The 24,266-nt window shown below is 36.8% G+C and overlaps 1 protein-coding gene across 6 annotated transcripts in view; it reads left to right on the top strand.

The window, feature by feature from the left end:
• Nucleotides 1-24,266, top strand: part of Lrba (LPS responsive beige-like anchor protein) — a 583,194-nt gene that overhangs the window by 424,028 nt on the left and 134,900 nt on the right. For all 6 annotated transcript variants that reach the window (XM_052180236.1, XM_052180237.1, XM_052180235.1 and 3 more), the window contains 2 exons: nucleotides 10,227-10,367; nucleotides 11,381-11,500. In XM_052180236.1, the coding sequence (XP_052036196.1) occupies nucleotides 10,227-10,367; nucleotides 11,381-11,500 (261 nt within the window). The remainder of the gene's footprint in view (nucleotides 1-10,226; nucleotides 10,368-11,380; nucleotides 11,501-24,266) is intronic.

Below are 24,266 nucleotides of genomic sequence, written 5' to 3'. Positions count from 1 at the left end.
TGCTCCTATGTGATGTGAACAGCCACCACATGCTGCCACCACAGTCTGAGCTGCTCAGTAATGTCTTCCCACCACAGTGGACAGAACCCTTCTAAATAAATCTTCCTACCTTAAGTTTTTTTTTTTATAAGAACTATGTGCACGGAAGACCAACTAATATCCCCATTAATATTTGGCAGGTCCATTTTCTTGGGGCACATAGTCTCCCAGGGTGTTGTCTACTGCCTGCCCTAGTATTAGAATGAGCCATTTCTTTAAGGAACCCAATTTTTTTAATGGAAAATATTTAACTCAGCTTTAAAAATACAAATTATTTTGGGAATAAGGTCACTATTTTAATTCTCAACATTCTTACATTGGGCATAATTATTTTTCATTCTCAAAATTTTTAGCTTAATGTACTCTTTGACATCACATATTTTAAATAATTTTACTGTGGTCTTAAATTATGAAAAGTCTGGAGTAATTTTAAAAGGTTCTTCATTTGGAAGAAAGACTGATATAGGTCATAAGATATTATATTGTATTTTTGTAAGTGTTTATAATTTAAATATTGTTGTTAAGTAAAAACATAAGAACTCCATATTAAAGTTTGTTATATCAGTACATGAAAAACAGAGGTAAGTGTAAGTAATCAATTTTAAAATCGCTTCTTTCTGAATTTGACTTTATAATGGAATAACTGGTAACAGTACTTCGAAGTGTTTAGTTCCTGTACCCAAGCCCTTCTCTTAGGCATGATGGATGAAATCTCTTGATACCTCTGCTTTATAACTAACTTAATTACATTGCTTCTGAGTATGGCGAATTAGTCATAATTCTCTAAAAAAAAAAAAAAAAAAAGAACCAGTAAGTGATATCTACATCAATATTCTTATATTCAATAAAGAAGATTAAATGAAAAATTTGGACATTGATTATCTTCTAGCATATCACCTTGTATAGGAAATTAAGATAAATTTTAAATTATACTCATGAATCTAGTTGGCTTTTTTTCCTCCTCCTGCAGTGGTAGAGGTTATTTGTTTGGCAGTTTAGGTGATACAGTCTAGTGATGCGCACTGTTAGTGAGCATATGTCTGCTGAGGGCCTTACTGGATCAAAGGGTAGAGGAGTGAAGACTCTTTCCAGCTGTCCTTGTTTGCATTGTCCCTTAGAAAGTGGGACTCCTGGCCTGGACTGTTTCAGTAGCCAGCTTTCATTTGGTCTCAGGGCTTCAGCCTGGGGACTCTTGAGCAGTCTCATTTTCCCATGCTTGCCAGGAATAGGCTTCTCTATGTTATAGCCTTTAATTCTTGATTATTTGTCCAACTGGTCTCATTGCTCAAGATCAACTCCAAATGTGTTATTAACATTTACTAGTTTTGTGTATGACACAATAGCTATCCATGAGATAGGATCTCCTCTGTTTCATCTATTGAGTTATTAGTGATTATTTGACTAAACTGATAATAATTACTACCTCTCTCCTGAAAACCAGTTATTTAACTATTGCCCAATTTTAGCTGGTATCCTTGTTTAATATTTGAACTATCGTAGTAGTTTCTAAAATGCTTTACAACTCAGGTTCTTTTAACAAATATAGTATTTTTATTAATCCTTTGAAAATTTTACATGCAATATTCTGATTGTACTTACCTGAAATATTCACATACTTCCAGCCTCTCCAAATTTCATGTCTTTTATTTTTATTAATGGCCCAGATCTTATTTGTGTGGACACTTCTAGGTCCATGGTCAACCTATGAGGGTCCATACCTTCAAGAAAACTGATTCTCCCCTTCCCAGCAGCCCTCACTGATTCAGTAGCTCCTTGGTGACTGATACAACTTACCTATGCACTCTCAGTTTTAGCCTGTACTACTGTAACTTCTGATTTAGTCGTGGGGTAGGTGGAGGAATAATGTGCATGTTCTACCACATGGAGAACAGAGGACAACCTTAGGTGTCAGCCTTCACTTATCTTGTTTTCTACAGTGTTTCGTCTTCACTGCTGTATATGCCAGGCTGTTTGGCCTTTGAACTTACAGGGCTTCTCTGTGTCTCTCTGCATCTCTCTGTGGGCATTTGCTGTGATTACAGGTGCTTAAACTATTATGTCTAGCATTACCTAGGGCCTTAGGTCCTAACTTGGGCATCACACTTGTACAACAAGCACTTTACCTACTTAGAGCTGTGTCTGTATTATATTGATATTTAGCATTTTCCTTAAGTTATGATAGTTATCTTTTTTTAAAAAAAGATTTATTTATTTTATGTATATTAATACACTGTAGGTTTCTTCAGATACACCAGAAGAGCACGTCAAATCTCATTACAGATGGTTGTGAGCCACTATATGGTTGCTGGGAATTATACTCAGGACTCTGGAAGAGCAGTCAGTGCTCTTAACCACTGAGCCTTCTCTCCAGCCCTACTTTTATTAAGATCCTCTTCCTCTTCTAATTTTGTTATTTGGCTACGTACCTTACGTGTATACTGTTGAACCATTGAGTGTTGTTAACAATGATTTACAGTGTAGATAGATTAATTTTAATTGTCTTAAGTTGGTTTAGAAATTGAATAGTTGCATTTATGTACAGATAAATATTTTTATCAATATTGAACCTCTTGTTTTTATTATTTTTATAATTTTAAACATTTTTTAATAAATTATGCTTAGGCTTTGTTTTTTGGGCTCTTGGCATTTAGCTCAGTACTAGCACTGTTCCATCCACATATGTTCATCAGTTTATGTGACTTCTCAGACTCAGATTAAGAACATTTAGTAAGAACAATCCCCATAATACTAACTGTAGCTGATAAAGCAGATTTGTAATAGCAAATACACCTGAATCTAGCATTTTGAACATTTGAAATGATTTGAATTCTCCTTAGGCACCCTAAGTAAACTGGAATACTTTATTTTTCCCAAGATGTCATTGTTAAATTGAAAGGGATGGTATATATGTTTCAATTCACCATAGAAGCCTGGGTATAATATGTTTTCAAGGGATTAAAAATATCCCTGCTACTGAAAGCAAAAGTGCTTATTTGTTAACTCTAAAAGCTACAGAAGCATGCTGATGGAATTTTTTTCTTGACAATATTAAATAAAGCCGAGGGTGTATGAAGATAAGTGCCGAGCCATCTCTGTCATGTGACGGCATGCGGCAAACACCCCACAAGCCAAGGCTGTGTAGAAATGATGACCAGGCTTGTTTCATTTGTCATTTAGATAGGAAAGATGCTGGAGCTAGAATAAGACACTGGTGCTTCCTACAGTGCACTGTGTCCCGCATAACAAAGACTCTTTGTTCAGTTTCTTCCCTAGCAGGCTGGGGCACCCTAGAGGCAGATGGGATACAATCGAATAACCATGGTTTTCTTTAAAAAGCTTCAAAAACACAGATTACTGACTGTCATTTGGGGTTGCTGCTTTGGTACACAGTTATGAAAGCTAAAGGAAGGGTAAATAGGAGACATCAATTATAGTATATATTTTATATACTTTATATAGAAACTGTTTTAAAGCATGGTTTCAGTCTCCCCAAGAAAAAAATATTCATTTTCCATATGTGATAACTTCTCCTAAAGTGCTTCCCCAGATACTATGTAAGTACGAAAAAACACCTAAACAATATGTTCTTACATACACACATACAATACATACATACATACATACATACATACAGCAATAGCTATGTTGTAGTGCAGCAATACAGTACATTTTAAAGTAATATGTCTTTTTTTTTTCTTTTCTTTTTAAAGACATGAGTGTCACTGTGTAGCCCTGGCTGGCCTGGAACTCATTGTGTAGACCAGGCTGAATTCACAGAAGTCTGACAGTCAGCTTCACTTTCCAACTGCTAGGATTAAAGGTGCATCTACTATACCCTCCTCCTCCTCCTTCTTCTCCTCCTCCTCCTCCTACTCTTCTTCTTCTTCTTCTTCTTCTTCTTCTTCTTCTTCTTCTTCTTCTTCTTCTTCTTCTTCTTCTTCTTCTTCTTCTTCTTCTCCTTCTCCTCCTTCCTCTTCCTCTTCCTCCTCCTCCTCCTCCTCCTCCTCCTCCTCCTCCTCCTCTTCTTCCTCCTCCTCCTCCTTCTATATGCATCTTATTTTAACCAGAAACTCCAATGAATGAATTTTAATACATAGTTCAACATCAATATTTACATTGCCCCAGGCAACACATACCATTCTCAGTCTGGCCTGTAGTTTGGTCTTAGTGCCCTAACTCTTTGCCTCCTATAAGCAGATAACCAGCTGCTGATACATTTTACATCTCCCAGCCACAACGTTTTCCCACCTGCAAAATGGAGGGTGCTAGTAGACCTATATGTTACTGTTGTTGTTTTGAATATAGTGGGTTTATTTATTTAAGGCTCTAAGAATCTTTGTTTTTATCTGACAAATAGAAACATTGTTGTCATGTGGAACATTCCTTTGGGTCGATACACTACTTCCTGGAATATTCCCAAACCAATTAATTACAACTGTCACTGATTTTTTTTTTTTGACATAACATGTCTTTTACCATTCTCTGAACTGCAAGCCTTCATCTGTTCATATATATCAGATACCTTACCCTTATTTTTGACATTTACCCTCAACATCATTATAATGTAAGAACCGTGAGAGAACAGTGGAATCGCCGGTTTTTCTCTTTTAATCTAGTGTTTTGCTTTCACTTTGTCCAGACTATCAGTATGTGCTAGCACTCTCTACTTTTAGCTGTGTGCTGATTCTGGATTTCCGATCATACTGTTTGTACATGACAGTGTGAGATGGCTTTCAGGAGATCATTATGATCCTAAGCAGAGCTGTAGTGGTCCTCTTGTGTGCCCTTCCGGAACCCTTCTCTATGTTGACATCTTTCCACTGCTCTGTACACCACAAAGTGGGTCTTTGCAAAGCAGCATTCCTTAACTCTTTTGGGTGTTTATTCCTGGGATATGCTCCTGACCTTTTCTGTTCTCTCCTTAGCTTTCTTTTCTTAACAATATTTCTCAAAAAAAAAAACCCCCAACCAAACAAACAAACAAAACAAAAAACAAAAACAAAAAACGAAAAGCCAAACTTTATACTGTGAGGTGTGAAAAAGTCTGAGACTTGTGCATTTCAGAATGTTGTTACTTAAACAAATCTATGCACTATAGGATTTCTGAGGTTTCCTGCCAATTCTTGGCCTCAGCAGCTACAAACATGGTCCTAGAGTTTGTGGAAAGTCACTTCTGAAAGGTTGATAAGAGCTGCAGCAGTTCATATGTAAATTTCAGAACAAGACATCACAGCAGCTGTGCTCACAGGATGGGCTTCACACTGAGGTCTCCTGAGTACCTTACACATATGGCTCTTAGATAAACCTACTGAACAAAGGTCATATTTGAAAAATAGCGTGCAGAAACTGAAATTACGAAAAACAACAGCACTTTCAGATGGATACAAAGATGTGGAAAGGGAGGTTTAAATCTTTTTTATTTATTGGATATTATCTTTATTTACATTTATCCCCTTTCCTGGTTTCCCCTCCAAAAACACCCTAACCTATACTCCCCTCCCCCTGCTCACCAATCCACCCACTCCCGCTTCCCTGTCCTGGCATTCCCCTATACTGGGGCATTGAGTATTCTCAGCACCAAGGGTCTCTCCTCCCTTTGATGTCCAACAAGGCCGTCCTCTGCTTCATATGCAGCTGGTTCCATGGGTCCCTCCATGTGAACTCTTTGGTTGGTAGTTTAGTCCCTGGGAGCTCTGTGGGTACTGGTTGTTTCATATTGTTGTTCCTCTTATGGGACTGCAAGCCCCTTCAGCTCCTTGGGTCCTTTCTCTAGCTTCTCCATTGGGGAGCTTGTGCTCAGTTCAGTGGTTGTCTGAGAGCATCTACCTCTGTATTTGAAAGGCACTGGCAGAGTATTGAAGATACCAGGCTCCTGTCAGCAAGCGCTTGTTGGCATCCACAATAGTGTCTGGGTTTGGTGACTGCTTATGGGATGGACACCCAGGTGGGGCAGTCTCCTTCAGTCTCTGCTCTACATTGAAGTTGAGTTTGAGCTAAATTACTTGTTATTTCATCTCATTATTTTGTGAATAATTAGGTTTTATAATTTACAAAATTCAATCTGGAAACATTCCTTTTTATTAAGTAACTTTAAGTTATAGTTTTCCAAAGTCAAAGAAAAGAAAAAGCTAATTATTACTGGTAGTTAAGAGTCAATGAAGTTTTAAGGTGTCTTTGAAAACAAACTTTTTCATTAATGTGATTAAAAGATGATTGTCAGTTGCTTTGATATTTTCCAGCTTTTCATATAAATTATTTAGATACCTAGATCTTTGAAAAGTGAGTTTCCTTTTGGACATATTGGAGGCTGCAGTGAGGGAGGCTGCAGTGAGGGAGGGAGGGAGCCTGGTGGGCAGGATGGCTGCAGTACTGCACAGTGCTGCTTTCATCCTGTCTCCTGGGTGCCGGTTATCATGTTCATCATCAGGCTTGATTGATGACCGCCTTCTTAAATATCCCTGATTAGATAACTTCAGAAAAGAAATAATTAAGAGTAACTTTCTGTGCCAGATCTGAGCTGGGTACATTATATGGAGTATTTTTGTTAACTAGCAAAAGTACTTCTCAAGTAGTAGTAAAAATAATTTTTATTATAATAAGTTTACAAAGCTGATTTAAACATTCCCACTTTATAAATTCTACGGCTGCCTCACTAACAGGCGGGCCACTTGTTACCCTCCTGGAGATGCCACCTTGCTGTTAGTATGAAATCGCTGACACATTCTCAGACTGGGGCCTTGTCGCTTTGCTCTACCATTTTCAAAAAATTTGTTTCTTGACATTTTAAATTTGTTTTTCCTTATTTATTCACTTTTTTTATTCTCACATAATTATTAGTTATGATACTCCAAATTCAAATTACTATATTTTTATTTTAATTTCGCATGCTATTTTACCTTTGCTTTTTAGGGATTAATTTTTTTATTCTGTTTAATTTTCCATGTCCTAATGATATTTTAATGTTCTTTTTAATGAACTTAAATTATGTACTTTTTTGTATCCTTTAATCAATATTTATTTTTTATTTATTGCTACCAAGAAATTATGGCCAGTTTTAAATGCCAGTATTTTTTGTTTCTTGCTTTAAAATTCTGCTGATTAAAAATAATGTCCTTTATAACAGGTTAAATTGTACAGAGAATTCAATATGAGATGAGAGTACTAGCCATCTCCCTGAACTGCCTAGCAATTGTTACCCATAATATACCAGATACGTATGAGGAGTCATCAGCAGTAACTTTAGCTCCTCTGTGTAGATGAACAAACGGCTTGGGATGCTGGTTCAGACAACGTTTTAAAGTGGTGCGGTGTACTCGGTATCTGACTGACTCTTGCTTAGTTAAATGTTTTGTAGCATTATAACATAGTTGGATTCTGCTCATCTTTTAAAGCAGTTGTCAGAAAAATATGGGCCAGCCTGGTAGAATGTATTAGCTCAATACGTTGTCTCCATTTTATTATGAAGCTGCTGAGAAAGCCATGATATACAACACTGCCATTACAGATCTATTGTTAGGATGGGCCCACAGTCTTCTCTGCACTGCCATTAATTTATAGCAGTAAACAATATGTAGCCTTCCAACTGCAGCAAAGCAGAATCTTTTAATGAGGTGGATGTTATTACCACAATAAATCAGTGCTTTCCCGTAATGTATAATTCAATGTGTGTATTCCCACTGTAACTCCTCTGAGTAAGCGGATAGTGTGTCACTGTCAGCCACAGCTCCACTGCTCCTCTTCTTTTTTTTTAAACCTTCCTTTATTTGGTGACTTCTTTTTTATATGCTTGCAAATAAATGTGGTATGTCTTGATAGCTGTCCTATAGCAGGCTTCAGAAACCAGCTGTGACAGTACCAGCCAGAATCGATACTGTGCGTTCTACCTACATGGGTCTCAGTATGATGCCTTTTCTTTCAGATGCTAGTGAAATCAATCCTAATTGGTCTTAGCATTATATTCAAGAAATGTGATTCTATAACTATCGATTCACTGAGGTACTCATTTGGAGAGTAATAAAAATAGGAGCAGATAAAGTGTATTCTTAATATGCTGCTGAACCATACAAAGGCACATTGATTCTATTTTTAATTCATATAATTTGTCTTCTAGTGATTTTATTTCTTTTCTGCTTTTTACATGGCTGTATCTTTAGGGATAACAACTAAAATACATTTAAAGCCCTCCACATTGGTTCTGTAACAAAGAAAGAATTTCTGGAACGATTTTGATTCTTACCATATATTTAACAAGTCAGATATGATTCTTTGGTACTGAAACTAATAGTTTAAAAGAAGGCATTTTAAAATTAGTAATGTGACACTAACTTAAAATAGTAATCACGTGTTTTTAAAGATTAAATTGTAAACACTATAAAACAATGTTCTTCAGAATCAAGATACTGTTCAATGAGAACGATGCCAATTAAAACAGTTTTGAAGGTAAATTAACTAACAAATTAAGAAATATAGCCGAAGTAATGACTTCAAATGTTACAATATGAAAATCACAATATGGTACTTAAAGACCAGGTCTGAACATGGCTCCCTTTTCTCTGTGTGACTACTGAATGTATCTATTTTAAAATAATGTTATTTATTTTAGTTTAGCATTTTCCTCATGAATAGTCAGATATTTTCTTGATCGTATAAATAACTTGTAAAATTTCCTTAAGAGATATAAAACAATTCTGTGTCTCATAAGGGAAGCTACTTTTCAATTGTATTTATATTTTGAGTAAGGAGTACAGCTTTTCTACAGGTCAGAGTGTTTCCATAGACTGAGTTGTGATTTAATGTGGCTGATCTTAACATTCTTAGAGCAGTAACCAGGTTTAGTGGTCTCAAGGATATTCGATCTTCCTAAAGACGGTGTCAGAATGCTGCTCACTGTTTAAAGAGTTGGTATATTCCCAGAACAGCAACAGCCATTTCAATGCCCATGTCAAACAATGCTATGGCAATTGTTGTGTTTAAACTCTTTTACCTTCTAAAAGATGACTCAAAAGACAATAGTTAGCATTCATTGAGTGTTGCCATGCATGGCTTGAAGGACCTTAATGTATATTCTTTTTTTATTTTCCAAAACAACCTTTTGTCTGGGCATGAGTTTTCTAATGAGTCCAGGGTCTTCACTTTGCTTTACTGATTCTGGAATATCTGTTAAAAGTGTTTTATTTTCAGTATAAGATCATGATGTTCGGCCTGGAGAGATGGCTCAGCGGTTAAGAGCACTGACTATTCTTCCATAGGTCCTGAGTTCAAATCCCAGCAACCATATGGTGGTTCACAACCATCTATAATAAGATCCAATGCCCTCTTCTGGTGTGTCTAAAGACAACTACAGTGTACTCATATAAATAAAATAAAATCTTTAAAAAAAAAAAAAAAAGATCATGATGCTCTTACCATTCCTTGGAGTGTGGGGTGGAGGATGATGATAATGATGATGATGTTAAGTCATGCAGGCACCTCCTCTATCTCCTTCTACCTTATTTTTTTGAGACATGATCTCGTACTGAAATGGAAGCTCAGTGATTTGGCTAAGCTGACTTTCCAGCAAGCTCCAGGGATCTACCCAGTTACAGATGGATGTCACCATTCCCAGCTTTTTCATGCTTGCTTGAGATTTGAACTCGGTCCTAGTAATTGTAATGCATGATTTCACCCATTGAGTCATCTGCACAGCCCATGATCCTCGAAGTTTTTATTGAGTTTGTTAGTAGAACCTTCTAATTGAGTCTTCCTCCCTTTCTCTTACAACATCTTTGCTCTGCATGTAGTCCCTCGTCTCAGTTTCCTCCCATCCTCTTCTCAGAGACAGAAGCAAGCCCTCTAGCACCAAGATGTTTCTGATTGCTGCTTTTAATTATAAATACTTCCTAAAGAATAGTACAGCTCAACTGCATGTTATTTGCCTTTTCAGACTGAGTGATTAAAAAACTATGTGTAACAGAAATGACAGGTTTGCCCATCTTCTTAGTTATCTGTACATCCTTAGCCATGCTGAGGAAAAAATGGGAATTTTTCTGTTTGTTCTTTAAATATAGGCACTGCTGTTTTTCTAACTGCAAATACATATATGTTTACATTTGATTTCATAAATACTTTAAGAGTAATCCTAAGAGAATGGAAGAAATAAAGGATGATTACATTTATATTTCTTTCTCTCCCTCCTCTTCTAATGGCAGCCAATAGGAGCTTTGAATCCCAAGAGGGCAGCATTCTTTGCAGAGCGATTTGAGTCCTGGGAAGATGATCAAGTTCCAAAGTTCCACTATGGTACTCATTACTCAACTGCAAGTTTTGTTCTTGCATGGCTTCTAAGAATAGTAAGTTCAATTTGAATAATAGACCGTGACTAAATAAATCCAATGTTTTAGAAACTGGGGAATGATTGGAAATCATCAGCATTTTTTTTTAATGTTGTTTAGTTTTAAACAGTTGTACTTTTGAATACATAAGTTTCAGCCAGTATATTGGGCCATGACCATAAACATGTTTTCTCTAGAATTGTGTGACTATCTTCTTCAAATCCATATCTTCAGATGGTGCCCATCATACCGGGTTAGCTGGGGTCTTTTCAGGTGTAACTTGTTAAAATAAGTAACTAAGGTTTTGTTAACAGACATATTTATACGTTCTGGTACTTACTTTGCTCTAAATAGAATAAGATGTGTTTTTCAAATAACCAGCACTGTTGTATATTGATAGCATTAGTTAAGCAAGAAATGTTTCTATAAAACAGAAAGGTGATTCATGTATTAAAAAGGAATGTCTTTGGGAACCATTAGCAGCAGCACATCATTATTTAAAGCTTGTGAATAGAGTATGGATAGACAGAAGTCAGGAGAATATGAGCGGGCATACGTCTTAATATATGGACAGGCATAAGTTTTGGTGTAATTTACAGGCTTAGCTGCTGCCAAGCAATTACTCACAAATACTTGTTTAAGTGTTCTTTAACTATGAGGAGGCTTTTAAACCTTCCAAACATTTTTCTTTTCTTAATCATAAATTGTGAGCCAGCCATAACAATACAAAAATTACATATTGTACTATTTTCTGAACAATGAAACAAATGCATTAAATTCATGTCTAAATGCTATTAGCAATTTATTTTTGGCAAGGAGGGAAGCTGATGAAAATATTACCAATATCAAAATTTTGAAGGCATAGAAACATTTGGAAAAAAATTAAGAGCTATAATGTAATAATTTGCCTACAACTTGTATTCTTTACATTGGACATATTACTAACTAATGACTACTATTAGTTTAAAATGTATATGTAAAGATTTATCAAAACATGAAAGCATAAAAGTTTTTCACTTTTTATTTTTTAGGAACCCTTTACAACTTACTTTCTAAATTTACAAGGAGGGAAATTTGATCATGCAGATAGGACATTCTCATCAGTTTCCAGAGCATGGCGAAACAGTCAGCGGGACACATCTGACATTAAGGTACAGAAATAGTTCATTTTAAGGTTCTTATAGCCAGGTTATTTCGTATTGAGTGAGATTTCCATATTTCTTTACCCTGAGCCTGCCATATTTATGGAAGGTAAACCTCAGAGAACGGAACCTTAATTAAATGGCCAAGAACCATTGTCCATGATTTTTGTTTTCTTCTTTGTCCATCTGCCTGTCCTGAATGTCTTTCATTTCACTAGTTGGACATTTCTAATTATGGAATGTCGTTCCTCTGCCCCACATCATGTGAACTGTATGTATATAAGCACCATGCTGAACACAATTCCAAGCGCAGTGAAGGAAATTACCACAGTATGAAAACAAGAACAATCTCCAGCATATTTATTTGTACCTCTCAAGGGTCTATTTTTAAAATAATCACTATTGTAGGTACTGTAGTCCTTGCCAGACTTCTGCTTCTATCCTCAGAAGTCCAATAAGGAACTGTATTGGGTGTTGTTAAAGCATAATGAGATGAACCTATTGTTTTTAGGCCCCTTATAATCTTATAAAATAATACAACTTATACATAAGTAATTGTACCATATGGGGAGAAGAAGTACTGCATAAGAAACAGGTATTTGACAGAAGAAAAGTTATATTACTATGTATGCATTACTATAGAACACTTACGAAATATGTGCTGGGGTGATAGTGCTAGGGTGATAATGCCGTGCCACTTTGAGATATGCTACTTTACAAGATAAAATATATTCTTCTATTTTATTTGACATTATAGATTGCAATATTGCTATATTAGAGATACTCTGTTGAAGATTCTATTATATGCAAAAGTAATCTTTTCTATTGGCAAATCTGTCAAGATTTTTTTTTTTTAATCTCATAATATTCTCTGAAGCGTTATTGAAATTCTCTTTTAAAATTGACAGCAGTGCGCTACTTAGCTGGCTCAGCAGATAAAGTGCTTGTTGTGTAAGCTAGACAACACGACTTAGGTTGCAGGACCCAGGTAAAGATGGAAGGAGACACCAAGCTCCAAAGTTGTCCTCCGAGCTCCACACTCTTGTGTTGGCGTGTGCAGTTCCACACACATCACACAGAAACAACAATAATGAAATCTTTTTCAAAAGAATCTTTAGATAAGTTTCTATTGATGGTGAGGTACATTTGATAGAAATAGTTAAGAAATTTAAAAACAGCTGTTGAACCTATTTCTTATTCCTGTATTCCCAGCATTCATTTCATACTTAACTATTAGGAAGTTATAAGAGATGTGAATGGATAGTTGGAAAAAAAATTGTTGAACCTGACTTGTTTCCCAAATACTTTAGGATTTTCTTTTTGCTCTTTGAATTCTTTATTTTGTAAGCCTCATAACCAAAATATAACTTTGTACTTCATTTTGGTAATAAAAGGATACACTAGATTGTTATAATTTTGAGAATTACTTTTCATTCTTTATTAAAGAAACATTGAATGTCTTCAACTTTCTGTTTCCGTTTCTCCTAACACTGAAATTCTTGGTTAAGCTTAGATGGACAGGAAGTATACATGATAGATTCTTGTGGTTTTCTTCTCTATCTTTTTCATAAAATGCCAGACTTTCATCTCAGATTTCTTTTCATAGTATTATATTTATTCTAAAGCAGTTTTATACATTAATACAATGTCTCTATGTTCATTCCCAATTCCTTCCTCCCACTACTATTGGACCTTTCCCCAAACTATTGTTCTCATTCATGTCTTCCATTTCTTTATTTTATCTTATTATTGAAAACAAAGGTATTTTCATAAAATATATTCTGGTCAGGGTTTCCTCTCCCTCATTTCCTCCCATATCTCCTACCCTTCCAATTCCACACCTTTTTTCTGTCTCTCTTAAGAAAACAATGAGGCCAATAAAAACACAATGGATAAAGAGAAAGAACAATATGAAAATACTGATAGACTCCCCCCAAAGGAAACAAAGAGGACAAGAAATGCATACACACACACCATAAAAATGCAAATAAAAATACCAGTAAAATTTAGAAAATAATATGAGACAATTAGCAACAAACCTTTACATTTGTTTTGTGTTGTCCCTCTACTGATGGAAATGAGACTGCGTTTAAGTGTGGCCCACAGACATTGGAGAAACCCATGTTTCCTCTATGAGTGTTTGTCAGTTGGATATAGTTTTCTTGGCTAGAGATTAGCAATAGTATCCACCTCCACCTCTCAGTGCTGGGACCCAATCTTGCTTGAATGCTGCCACACTCTGTGAGTTCATGTGTATGTCAGGCCTGTTGTGTTTGGAAGACATTTCTTGCTGTCATCCATTGCCACTGGCTTTTACAATTTTTCTCCTCTTCTCCTTAGTTCTTTGAGCCCTGAAGGGTGAGATTTGATTGATACTTCCCACTCAAGACTGAATGTTCCAAGGCCTGTCACTCTGCACACTGTCCCGTTCTCTACTTTGTTTCTATCTGCTAAAGGAGAAAATTTTTCTGATAATGGCTGGATGAGACACTGATCTTTGGAGATAGCAGAGTGTCATTAGGAATCATTTCATTACTTATCCTGTAGCACAATAGTAGTTTTTGGTTTTCCCCTAGGTACATAGCCAATCTAGTCTCAGGTTCTTGGACATCTAGCCAGTATAACTGTACAACTTGTGGCTCTTATTCCAGAAGCACAAGCAGATGGAAAGTGATTATTATTCCAATATAACTAATTAAAATGTCATCTTTAGGCTCTTCGGTGTGGAGAAAATTCATATTTACTTCATTACTTGTTCTTCATTGTGGCCAAGTCATTCACACACACACACACACACACACACACACACACACACACACACACACACACACCACAAAAGCCCCAGACTGTAGTTTTCCCTCCCTCTGTTCCTCCCAGCCCCGGCCCCTATCCACTCCTCCTCTGTTTCTCTTCAAAGAACATCTGAAATTCTCTCTTCCATGTCTTATATTGTGTTGGTGCTGACTAGTTTTATGTCAGCTTGACACAAGCTAGAGTCCCTGGAGAGGATAGAGCCTCAATTTAGAAAATGCCCCCATAAGACTGGGCTGTAGGTTTGGAGGGGAAACCAGGAAAGGGGATAACATTTGAAATGTAAATTAAGAAAATATCTAAAAACAAAAACAAAAAACAACAAAATGATTGGGCTGTAGGCAAGCCTGTTGAACATTTTCTTAATTAATGATTAGTGTGGGAATGCTGAGCCCATTATGGGTGAGACCACCCCTGGGCAGGTGGTCCTGGATTCTATATGAAAGCAGGGTGAGCAAGCCCTGATGAGAAAGCCAGTAAGCAGCACTCTCCTCTGTGTCAGCTCCCACCTCCAGGTTGCTGCCATGGCTGAGCTACTGTCCCGAATCCCTTTGATGATGAATGATGATGTGAAAGCACAAGATAAATCCTCCCTTGTCTCCTCAGGTTGCTCTGGATTTATCACAGTGATAGTAACCTCAACTAGGACAGTGAGACTCACCTGTGATATCATTGTTTGACCCTCTCAATTTTTCATTTCCAGTTTTATCTCAGTTTATATTTTCTTTACTGTTTCTACTTTCATGTCTTGAACTATTTGCTTCATTTCATTCTGTTCTTTGTTTCACATACTTCATTAAGGGGTTTATTCCTAACCTCTTTAATGTCCTTGAATATATTCACAGTTACTATTATGAATCCTTGTCCTTCAGTTACACTGCATTTCTCAGGCTCTACCACCGTAGGATTGCTGGTTTCTGGTGGAGCCATAGTGTAGCTATTTTAGACTGTTTATGCTGGTGTCTAGGCATCTGGGTTGGGATGATCAAGGCGACTCTTGGTGCTGATAATAGTCTTTGTAGGATGGTTATCCCATTCTCTAGTTCTATTGTGCTCACTGAATCTTAGGAAACTGTGTTTGTTGTGGAGTGCCAGGTAGGGGGTGCTTCTGCAGGTTCAGTGGGTGGCAGACTAGGGGAAGAAGGCTGTGAATTGTAAATGGCTTCAGGAAATAGCTAAGAAGATCTCCTTCACTCCTAGAGGTGGACTCCCCAGGGGTTTGGAATTTGCAGGAAAGCAGTTAAATGTTTGGAGAGCCAGGGTGAAAGGGTGGAAGGGATCCTGTGTCTGAACCAAGAGTTGGAGTCCCCACTGGATGGGATTGAGGTGGAATGCGGGGCTCCTGTAAGCAAGTGGGTACTGAACTGAGGGGGAGAATGGGGACATCAGAAAGGAGGGCAGAATGAAGGAAGGAGCGATTCACCCCTGAGTTCCGGACTGCTGTGGCCACTGGGAATAGGAAGCGTTTCCTTGTATAGGCAGCCAAGGATTGGAGGAATGGGGAGGGAGGAGAGGCCCCTGCATGCCACCTGCTACAGGGGGACTGGAATGACTGGCATACAGGAAAGAAAGTGGACATCCTCCTCCTCAGGGTCCAGGTTGGGTGTTTGCATTGAGGAACCCAGGTGGGAAGTTTCTAGGTATAGGAGGCTGACCCAAATGCCTTAAAAACAACAGCAGCACACATACCAGTGCAGTTAGTGCTGCCCTAATGGCACTCTTGGTGGGTGTGGGGCTCAAATTCATTATTTATTGTGTACCTGATTAAAGTTTCACTTGCTTTCAAATATCCTATGCCTTAGGGGGGAAAAAAAACAGGAAAGTAAAACCCAACAAACAACTAAAAGAAGCAAACAAAAGAACCAATGGTCATTTTCTTCTTTCTCCTTTGTTATTTTTCTTATAATATGAATAATCATGGGTGCCCTAACAGACATCAAAAAGACAGTACTTGTTTTTTTTTTTAAAGATTTATTATATGTAAGTACACTGTAGCTGTCTTCAGATGTAAAACTCAGGGAGCCTTAACTTACTGGACACCCCCTTGAGTGAACAACGTGGAGACAGGAATCAATGCAAAAAGCAAGAGGAATTTTATTTAATTCTAGCTGGGGTTGTCCTGCACATGGGGAGAAAATGACCATGTGCAGCCCATGGAGCGGGCTTTTATAGTCCTCAGGGCAGGCACCATTAGGCGCAATGTGATTGGCAGAACAGTGTTACCTTTAAACTAGTTGGTTGTTAGGGAATGAGGTAGGTGGCCAACGTCTTGGAATAACTCTGGGCCTCCCCTAGCTACAAGGACCTCCCTGTGGTCTGAGGAATGTGATTTAGCCTTTCCCTTCTGGGAGGGGCAAGTGTTCCATGACCTTTCCAAAGTTCCTGAGCTGACCCTTTCACATGCACTCCAGAAGAGGCTTCTGAGTCACTATGTGGTTGTTGGGATTTTTAACTCAGGACCTTCAGAAGAACATTCAGTGCTCTTTACCACTGAGCCATCTCTCCAGCCTGACAGTACTGATAATTAATGATATAATAAACTTGCAATTCTGGGCATGGTAATTATGATAACTCTAGTAACTTCTGGTTTCTATTATTTTTAAATATTTTTTTAAAAGACTCTTGTATTTTTCTATTTCTACCTTCTCAGATGTCACTTTGTGAAAAGTTTTTAGGTCTAACTTTGGTGAAGCTGACATTTTATTTATATATATATCTATATCTATATCTATATCTATATCTATATCTATATCTATATCTATATCTATATCTATATCTATATCTATATATCTATATATCTATATATCTATATATCTATATATATATATATATATATATATATATATATATATATATATATACCATATCCTATCCTGAATATCCACACTGTGGTATACCATTGATAAATCACACCATATTCTATATTGATGACCAGTTAAATGGATCCTATATCTTAATGACTTCTGCACACTTAGACAAGCATTAATTTACGGTTATGTAGGCCATTTAGAAAGCTTCTGAAAATGGACCCTTCTAACAGTGAGGAAGGATTTAATCATGACTCTTTTTTTCTTTCTTCTTAGTGTTACATTTTAGAAAGCACATTTAAGATTATGATAATAAGCTCAAAAATATCTAAGAACACATGGAAAGTACAGTAATAGTAGTGTTGTTCTGTATTGGGGAAATGTTCTAGAAATATCTAAAGACAGTAACAGGAGAGGGCAGTATGCTGTGAAGGTGCTGTGGAAGAAATCACTTTGAGTTCATTGCAAGGTCTGCTTTGCCTAATCAGTACATCACAGCATAAATTCCCTACAATTTGGGAAACAGGCAAACAAGTTGTTTTTCAAAAGTAAAATAAAAGGCAGTTCTAGTTCTTGTTTCTTTCTTATTGGAGGAGATGTTAACATATTAGAATCCCCATTGTTTGCTTTCTACTGATATTCAGAGAATAATTTTACTTTAAAAAAATTGTTGTTCCTATGAAATAATGGTGAAAGTCTTAATTGGGTGGGATTCCTATAGACAGAATGATCGCATAGTGTCTGAATGAAGCAGGCTTTTGTTCTTAGCATGATTTGCCACTTTTAGTTTGGAGATCATTTACATTTCTGTGCATCCTTTGTGAGTCCATTTTATACCTAACCTTTCAATGATACCTCTATTCTACTTAAGGAAACAGTATAGGTCAGTTCTCTAATGTGACTTCTGGTAGCACTTTCTGATAGAAATGTAGTGTAAGCCACATATATTAAGTGTATTATAGTCTAATTTTAAAGTCAAAAGAACAACATGAAATTGATTTCCGTAATAGTACTGACCTTAAAAGTCAAAACAGTACAACACTGTAATCAATAAAAACTTGTTAAATGGGCTTTTATTTTTTTATTCCAAGGCTTAAAGATATGTTATATATTTCACATTTGTAGTACATGTCTGTTCATACTAGCCATGTTTAAAATGTTCAAGAACCACTGCATTTGGCCACTGTCCTGAGCGGCATAGACTTAAAATATTGATTTAAAAATTACAGTAAAAGTGTAGTTCTCTGCCTATGTCTTCATTGTCTTCGGATAACAATGTTTCTGATGTGTATTTTATCTAAATGTGACCTTGTACACTGTAGCAGCAAGGTAGTATAGAGGATCAAAACAGAAATTGTTAAAGTTGGGTTGAGGAAGCACCATTGTGATGTAAATACCCAGCTTAGGTCTGAGGGATGTCTTCTGGTGGTAGAACTCCTGCTGAATGCTTTTTTAGGTCCTGTATTCCCCAGTGCCACAAAATAATAGTAATTCTATGGGGTTTTGTCTTAAATATTTATATAAATTTAGGAACTGAGATTCAGAGCTATTTACTGTATTTAGATTTGGGTTTGGTAGTGGTCCTTTTGACTCTGTCATTACAGGCTGAGCCACTGTGCCTGGCCTTGTCTTAAGCTTTAATCCTGAATTATAATGAACAAATTTTGTGGAACAAATAGCAGATTAATAAGATTTCATAGCCAGCCATATCTAAGTCCCAGGCAGACATTAAGTGCTTACTAAGCTGTTGCTGCTGCTGAGGCAGCCCTCTGCCTTCTGAAGCCCTTCCTGTTAGCAGGTTCAGTCTAGTGGTTAAATGTATTTAAATCCCACCCTGTGTCCTATAGACACGACTGACAAGAGTCAGAGAGGAAAGAGCCAGAGTTGTCACTTTGGGTTACTACTTTGCAGTGGAGGTATTAGCAGATGGATCTAAAATGGAAAGTACTGGGGGAGCATATTTTCTCAGAAATTGGAATTTAATACAATTATTTTTATTAAATTATAACCTATGTAAAAATAAACTGGGGATAAATTATATGGAAGAATTCTGATACATCATTTACTTTTTTGAAGTAATTTTTAAGTTGAGTTTGTCTACTCTTCAGCTCTGGTTATAATGAAGTACCACGTGTGGCATTGATCTTGCCTTCAGTGATCTTTTGCTTTAGAAGTATTTACTAACAAACAGGTTCTAGCAAATTAATTTAAGGAGCAATTTATGAGTTCATTGATAAAGCACCACCTAACTTAGAAGGAAGAGGTATGTGGGTGTAATGCTTCGCAGGAGCAGTGTGGGAGCCAGCCAATTCTAGGTCTGAAGAACAGGAGTTACAGGAATGTAATAATGTGATCAGTGTGGATGGTTTTTATTATACTGTAGGGAAGAGTGGATGCAGTACACACATTTTAAAGTAGTTAAATAAGAGACATCAGAGACAAACTTAGTAGTGCATTATAGAAACGTGGATAAGGGTCAACAATAACAGACTGTTATTATGAGATGGACAGAGGGAAAAAGAGAGGTACTGAATTTGACTTGTGCAAAAATGTAGAAAACACAGAAGACAAAGCAACTTGGTCCTATATTTAGCTCCCTATATCCAGATGAAAGCTTGTATTGAGGATTAAATTAAAATCCACCAAAGTATGTTCAGTTATTAGTTCTCATTGATCACCATAAGTAATATACAACCCGTCAGATGTGAAAAGCAGATTTACATAACCTACTTTTAATATTAGTTAGCCTGTGCTTGTTAGATTATAACAAGGTGAACAACTGACCAGAGGAGTGGGCCCTTGCACTGACTTCATGTGCTAAGTGGTTTTGACTTAGTGGGGAACTTTACAGAACTCCCAAATTTATGTCTCTAGCCTGTACATTTCTTCTTCTGACTCGCTCCTTAACAATCCCTTTACAATACATAAAATAGATCGTAAATTTAATATGTTCACAACTAAATTCCTAGTCTTCATTCCTTTAAAGCTACTCCTCTCAGAATTGTTCCATGCTAGCAGCTGGCTTCTGATTTGGAGTATAAGCTGAAACCCTTACACTGTAAGCCTCTCCACCCTGCCCCTGCCAGTCCTCTTGTGTCTTTTGTCCTCTGTCCACTCTGTTCTTAGCCATGGGGGCTCTGGCTTCTCTTCATCCTGGTGACTTGGTTTTTGTTTGTTTGTTTGTTTGTTTTGTTTTTTGTTTTTTCTTTCCATTGAGACATTTCCTTGCAATATCCCCTGTACTTCTTTACTCTCCCAGGTCTTTGCTCAAATGCCATCTTTTTGGTAAAGCTTTCCCTGGTTACAGTTGTATTCCTCACTCTTTTCCCCCTTACTTCCTGATCTCATTTTTCTTGTTGCCACTCACCAGCTGACATCCATGTCTTGTACTTATGGTATGTTTATTATGTTTCTTCACACTGGAACATTAGCTCCATGAAAGGATGGATTTGGAACTGTTTCGTTCATTGACTTACCCCTAGAGTTTAGAGTAGTGCCTGGAACACATTAGGCATTCAATCAAATAGTTATTAAGTTAATGATTTGGAACCAGTGAGATTGATCAGTATGTTAAGGTGCTTGCCACCAAGTCTGAGGACCAGAGTTCAATCCCTGGAATTCATGTGATAGAAAAAGAGAACCAACTTCCGGAAGTTCTGCTCAGACTTCCACACATGTACCATGGCACACAGGTATGCATTCACACATGCTTAACACCCATATGTGCACAAACACACACATGAATGAATAAGAGTTAAGAAATAATTCATGATTTGAAAAAAATGAGGATTATTTTGGATGAGGGAAATGACCTGAACTTGAAGGGAACATGTAGTAGAATGTTAGAGGAGAGTTCGTGAATTTAGGAAACATTGGAAAGGAGATTCTGATAGGCAATTTCAGTGGAAAGACCTTCAGTAGCAGTTCAAGGATTATTTGGCTTAATTATACAGACATATGCAGATTTTTTTTCTAAATGAAAAGCTGAACAATGACCATTCTTCATTAATTAATTTATTTATTTATTCACTTTACATCTCAATCACAGCCTTCCTCCTCTCTTCCATTCCCATTCCACACCCCTTCCTCCATCCCTTTTCCCCTTAAGGAGAGCCTGCCTCCTTCCTGGGTACCAGCTTGCCCTGGCACATCAAGTCACATCAGGACTAAGGACATCCTCTCCCACTGAAGCCAGACAGGGCAGCCAAGCTAGAGGAAGGGGATCCAAAGGCAGGCAACAGTTATTACAGGACCCACAACAAGTCCAAGCTACACAGCTGCTAAATATGTGTAGGTAGCCTATGTTCAGTCCATACATGGTCTGTGACTCTGTGAGCCCCCATGGGCCCAGGTTAATTGACTCTGTAGGTCTTCTTGTAGTGTCCTTGACCCATCCAGCTCCCTCAGTCCTTCCCACAGCTCTTCCACAAGACTTTCCATGCTCCATCTAATGTTTGGTGATGGGTTCCTACATCTTTTGTCAGCTGCTGGAGGAAGCCTCTCAGATGACAGTTACGCTAGGCTCCTGTCTGCAAGCCTAGCAGAGTATCATTAATAGTGTCAGGTTGGCTTCCTTCCATAGGGTAGATCTCAAGTTGGGCTAGTCATTGGTTGGCCATTCCCTCAAAACAGTCCTGTACAATAAAAAAAATTCTGGTGATATCCCTCTCCCTAATATCAAGCCTTACTATAAAGCAATAATAATTAAAAAAAAAAAAACACTGGTACAGAGGTGAAAGCTCACAGCCAACCACTGAACTGATCACAGGGTCCCCAAAGGAGGAGTTGAAGAAAGGCCTGAAGGAGCTGAAGGGGTTTGCAACCCCATAGGAAGAACAACAAAACCAACCAACCAACCAGAGCTTCCAGGGCCTTAACCACTAATCAAGGAGTACACATTGCTCTGGCTATATATGTAGCAGATGGTGTTTTGGGGCATTAATGGGAGAAGAGTCTTGTCTGTAACAGAACTTGCAATTAAATTTGATATTTTACCAAAGAGTTAAAGAAAAATGGTAGATAATGAGATTTTTACAAGTTTTCTAATCAGTATGGATTCTGTACTTTTTCCTTCAGCCTTATGTGATACCATGTGGGTGTCTCATCAGTCTATATTGTGCTTTTGGATATAAAAACTCTTTTATACTTAGTTATATAATATTAATGATTATTATAAAATTTATGTTATGAAATTAGCTTAACAATAAACCATATTTCATACATATAATAACTACAATCCAATTAATTCCAAGAAGATTCCTAAAAAATATTTTTAAATAAATAAGAACAATAATAATGTTATGAATTAATTTTAACTCTGAAAAGTTTTGCACATATGTGTATATGTGTATGTATGTATTTATGTATGTATGTATATATGTATCCATGAGATGTACAAAATGAGATGGTCGTAAAATAGTTTCACAGTACTTTTATTTGTCTTGTGAGATTTGTAAAGCTTGAGTCCTTTGGCTTACCCTCTACTATCACTCCAGTTTCCAAGAATCAAACTCAGGTGCTCAAGCCTGTGGGGTTGTCTCCCCAGCCTCTGTGTTTGCTTTAATAGCAGTTGTAACTTAATATTTGTTTATATTAGTAATGCCCATTATTTCTTCCTAAATTACGACTTACCTGAATATTGCAATCTAGAGCAAAAGACCTAATGGAAGTTATAGTTCAAATATGGAAGTAGAAAATGGGATCTGATGCCCTCTTCTGATGTGTCTAAAGACAGCTATAGTGTACTCATATAAATAAAATAAATAAATCTTTAAAAAAGAAGAAATGACAAGTGAGGTGACCAGGGTCACAGAAATTAAATTATTTAAAAGCACGTGATAGTAAATTAATTATACAAGACTCAAACCCAATTATTCCTTCCACTAGATCAGATTGAAGTAGATTATCTATTGCCTATTTGCACGATTTTTTTGTTTTAATATATTTGAAATCATAGGCTCTTACAGTACTTATTAGGTTCTTCTACAAATATTAGAAATCATTTTTTTACTAAAACTTTAAAAATTATGGTTTTTATTTTTGCTAAAGCAATGTATGAAATACATAAAGATAATGTTTTATCTACTAAATAAAAAGAATTAAGTTTGAACCTCAATATGAAACCTTCCACTTGAGTTATAAATATAACATAATACACTTTAGTCAAATATTCAAAAGTTTTGATTTGTGGACTAGCAAAATAAAATTGTAAGTTAATCTATATGAGAATATAAACATTGTTTTTTCACATTCTATTGTTCATCAGCTTTTTTTTCTAAAGAGAGCTTTAGGTTTTTATATTATAAAATATATCATTTTGTGCAATGGTAAAGAGCTAAAATTTCACTTTCCTACCTCTTCACCTTCAGTGTCCTATTCCCTAACTATAGTGCTATGTCTTAATTGTCAAGGTTTCATATGTGAATGAAAGGAAAGTCAATGTAAACTTGTATTCTGAAGCAGCATATTTTCTCTTTTTTTTACTGTCTCATTTCTTTAGATTAGTGCGTTGGCATTTGATGTGCTTGTCCAGATGGAGGGGAGCGATGGTTTTAGTTCAGTGGGGAGACTTGGTGGCTAATGAAGGAGAGTCACACAGCCTGACTGCACAGGCCGTTCCTATCAGTGGGGATTGTACCTTCAGAAGAAAACTAAAGCATATGTGTGGTCACAACCAATCCTTGTCATTATGCCATGAAAGCCTTGGGATTTGTGATCAAAGCAATGGGCTTATCCCGAATTGTGACATAACCTCTGTTTGAACCTATCACGTTTTTATTTTAGGGGATGATACACTAAAGTTTGACTGTCACCTGCCTGTAAAGCCTATCTGCCTAATTAACTAATAGAAATTAAAATTGTTGTCGGCAAGCTGGAAGAAAACATGGCTTGCAAATATATGTGTCTTCTGTCAGTGTTGCTTGCTTGTCGTTTCCCACTGATGTTTTAAAGTATCGCTGAACATGTGGTTTTTATCCAGAGCTGAGTATGCTGTTCAAATGAATATAAAACATACTTCACTTTGTAAGTGTGCATTTAAAGTATCAGAAAGACATAATCTTTGACTGTGTTACTAAATTTCATCTGTCAAAGAAAATAATTTTGAATGGGAATATTTAGTATTGTATCACAGCATGATTCTGAGGGAAATGCTGTTT

The sequence above is a fragment of the Apodemus sylvaticus genome, chromosome 4, assembly GCF_947179515.1.
Source record: "Apodemus sylvaticus chromosome 4, mApoSyl1.1, whole genome shotgun sequence".
NCBI lineage: Eukaryota > Metazoa > Chordata > Mammalia > Rodentia > Muridae > Apodemus > Apodemus sylvaticus.
The sequence above is the reverse complement of the archived record's forward strand: the minus strand, read 5'-3'. Positions and strand labels throughout refer to the sequence as shown.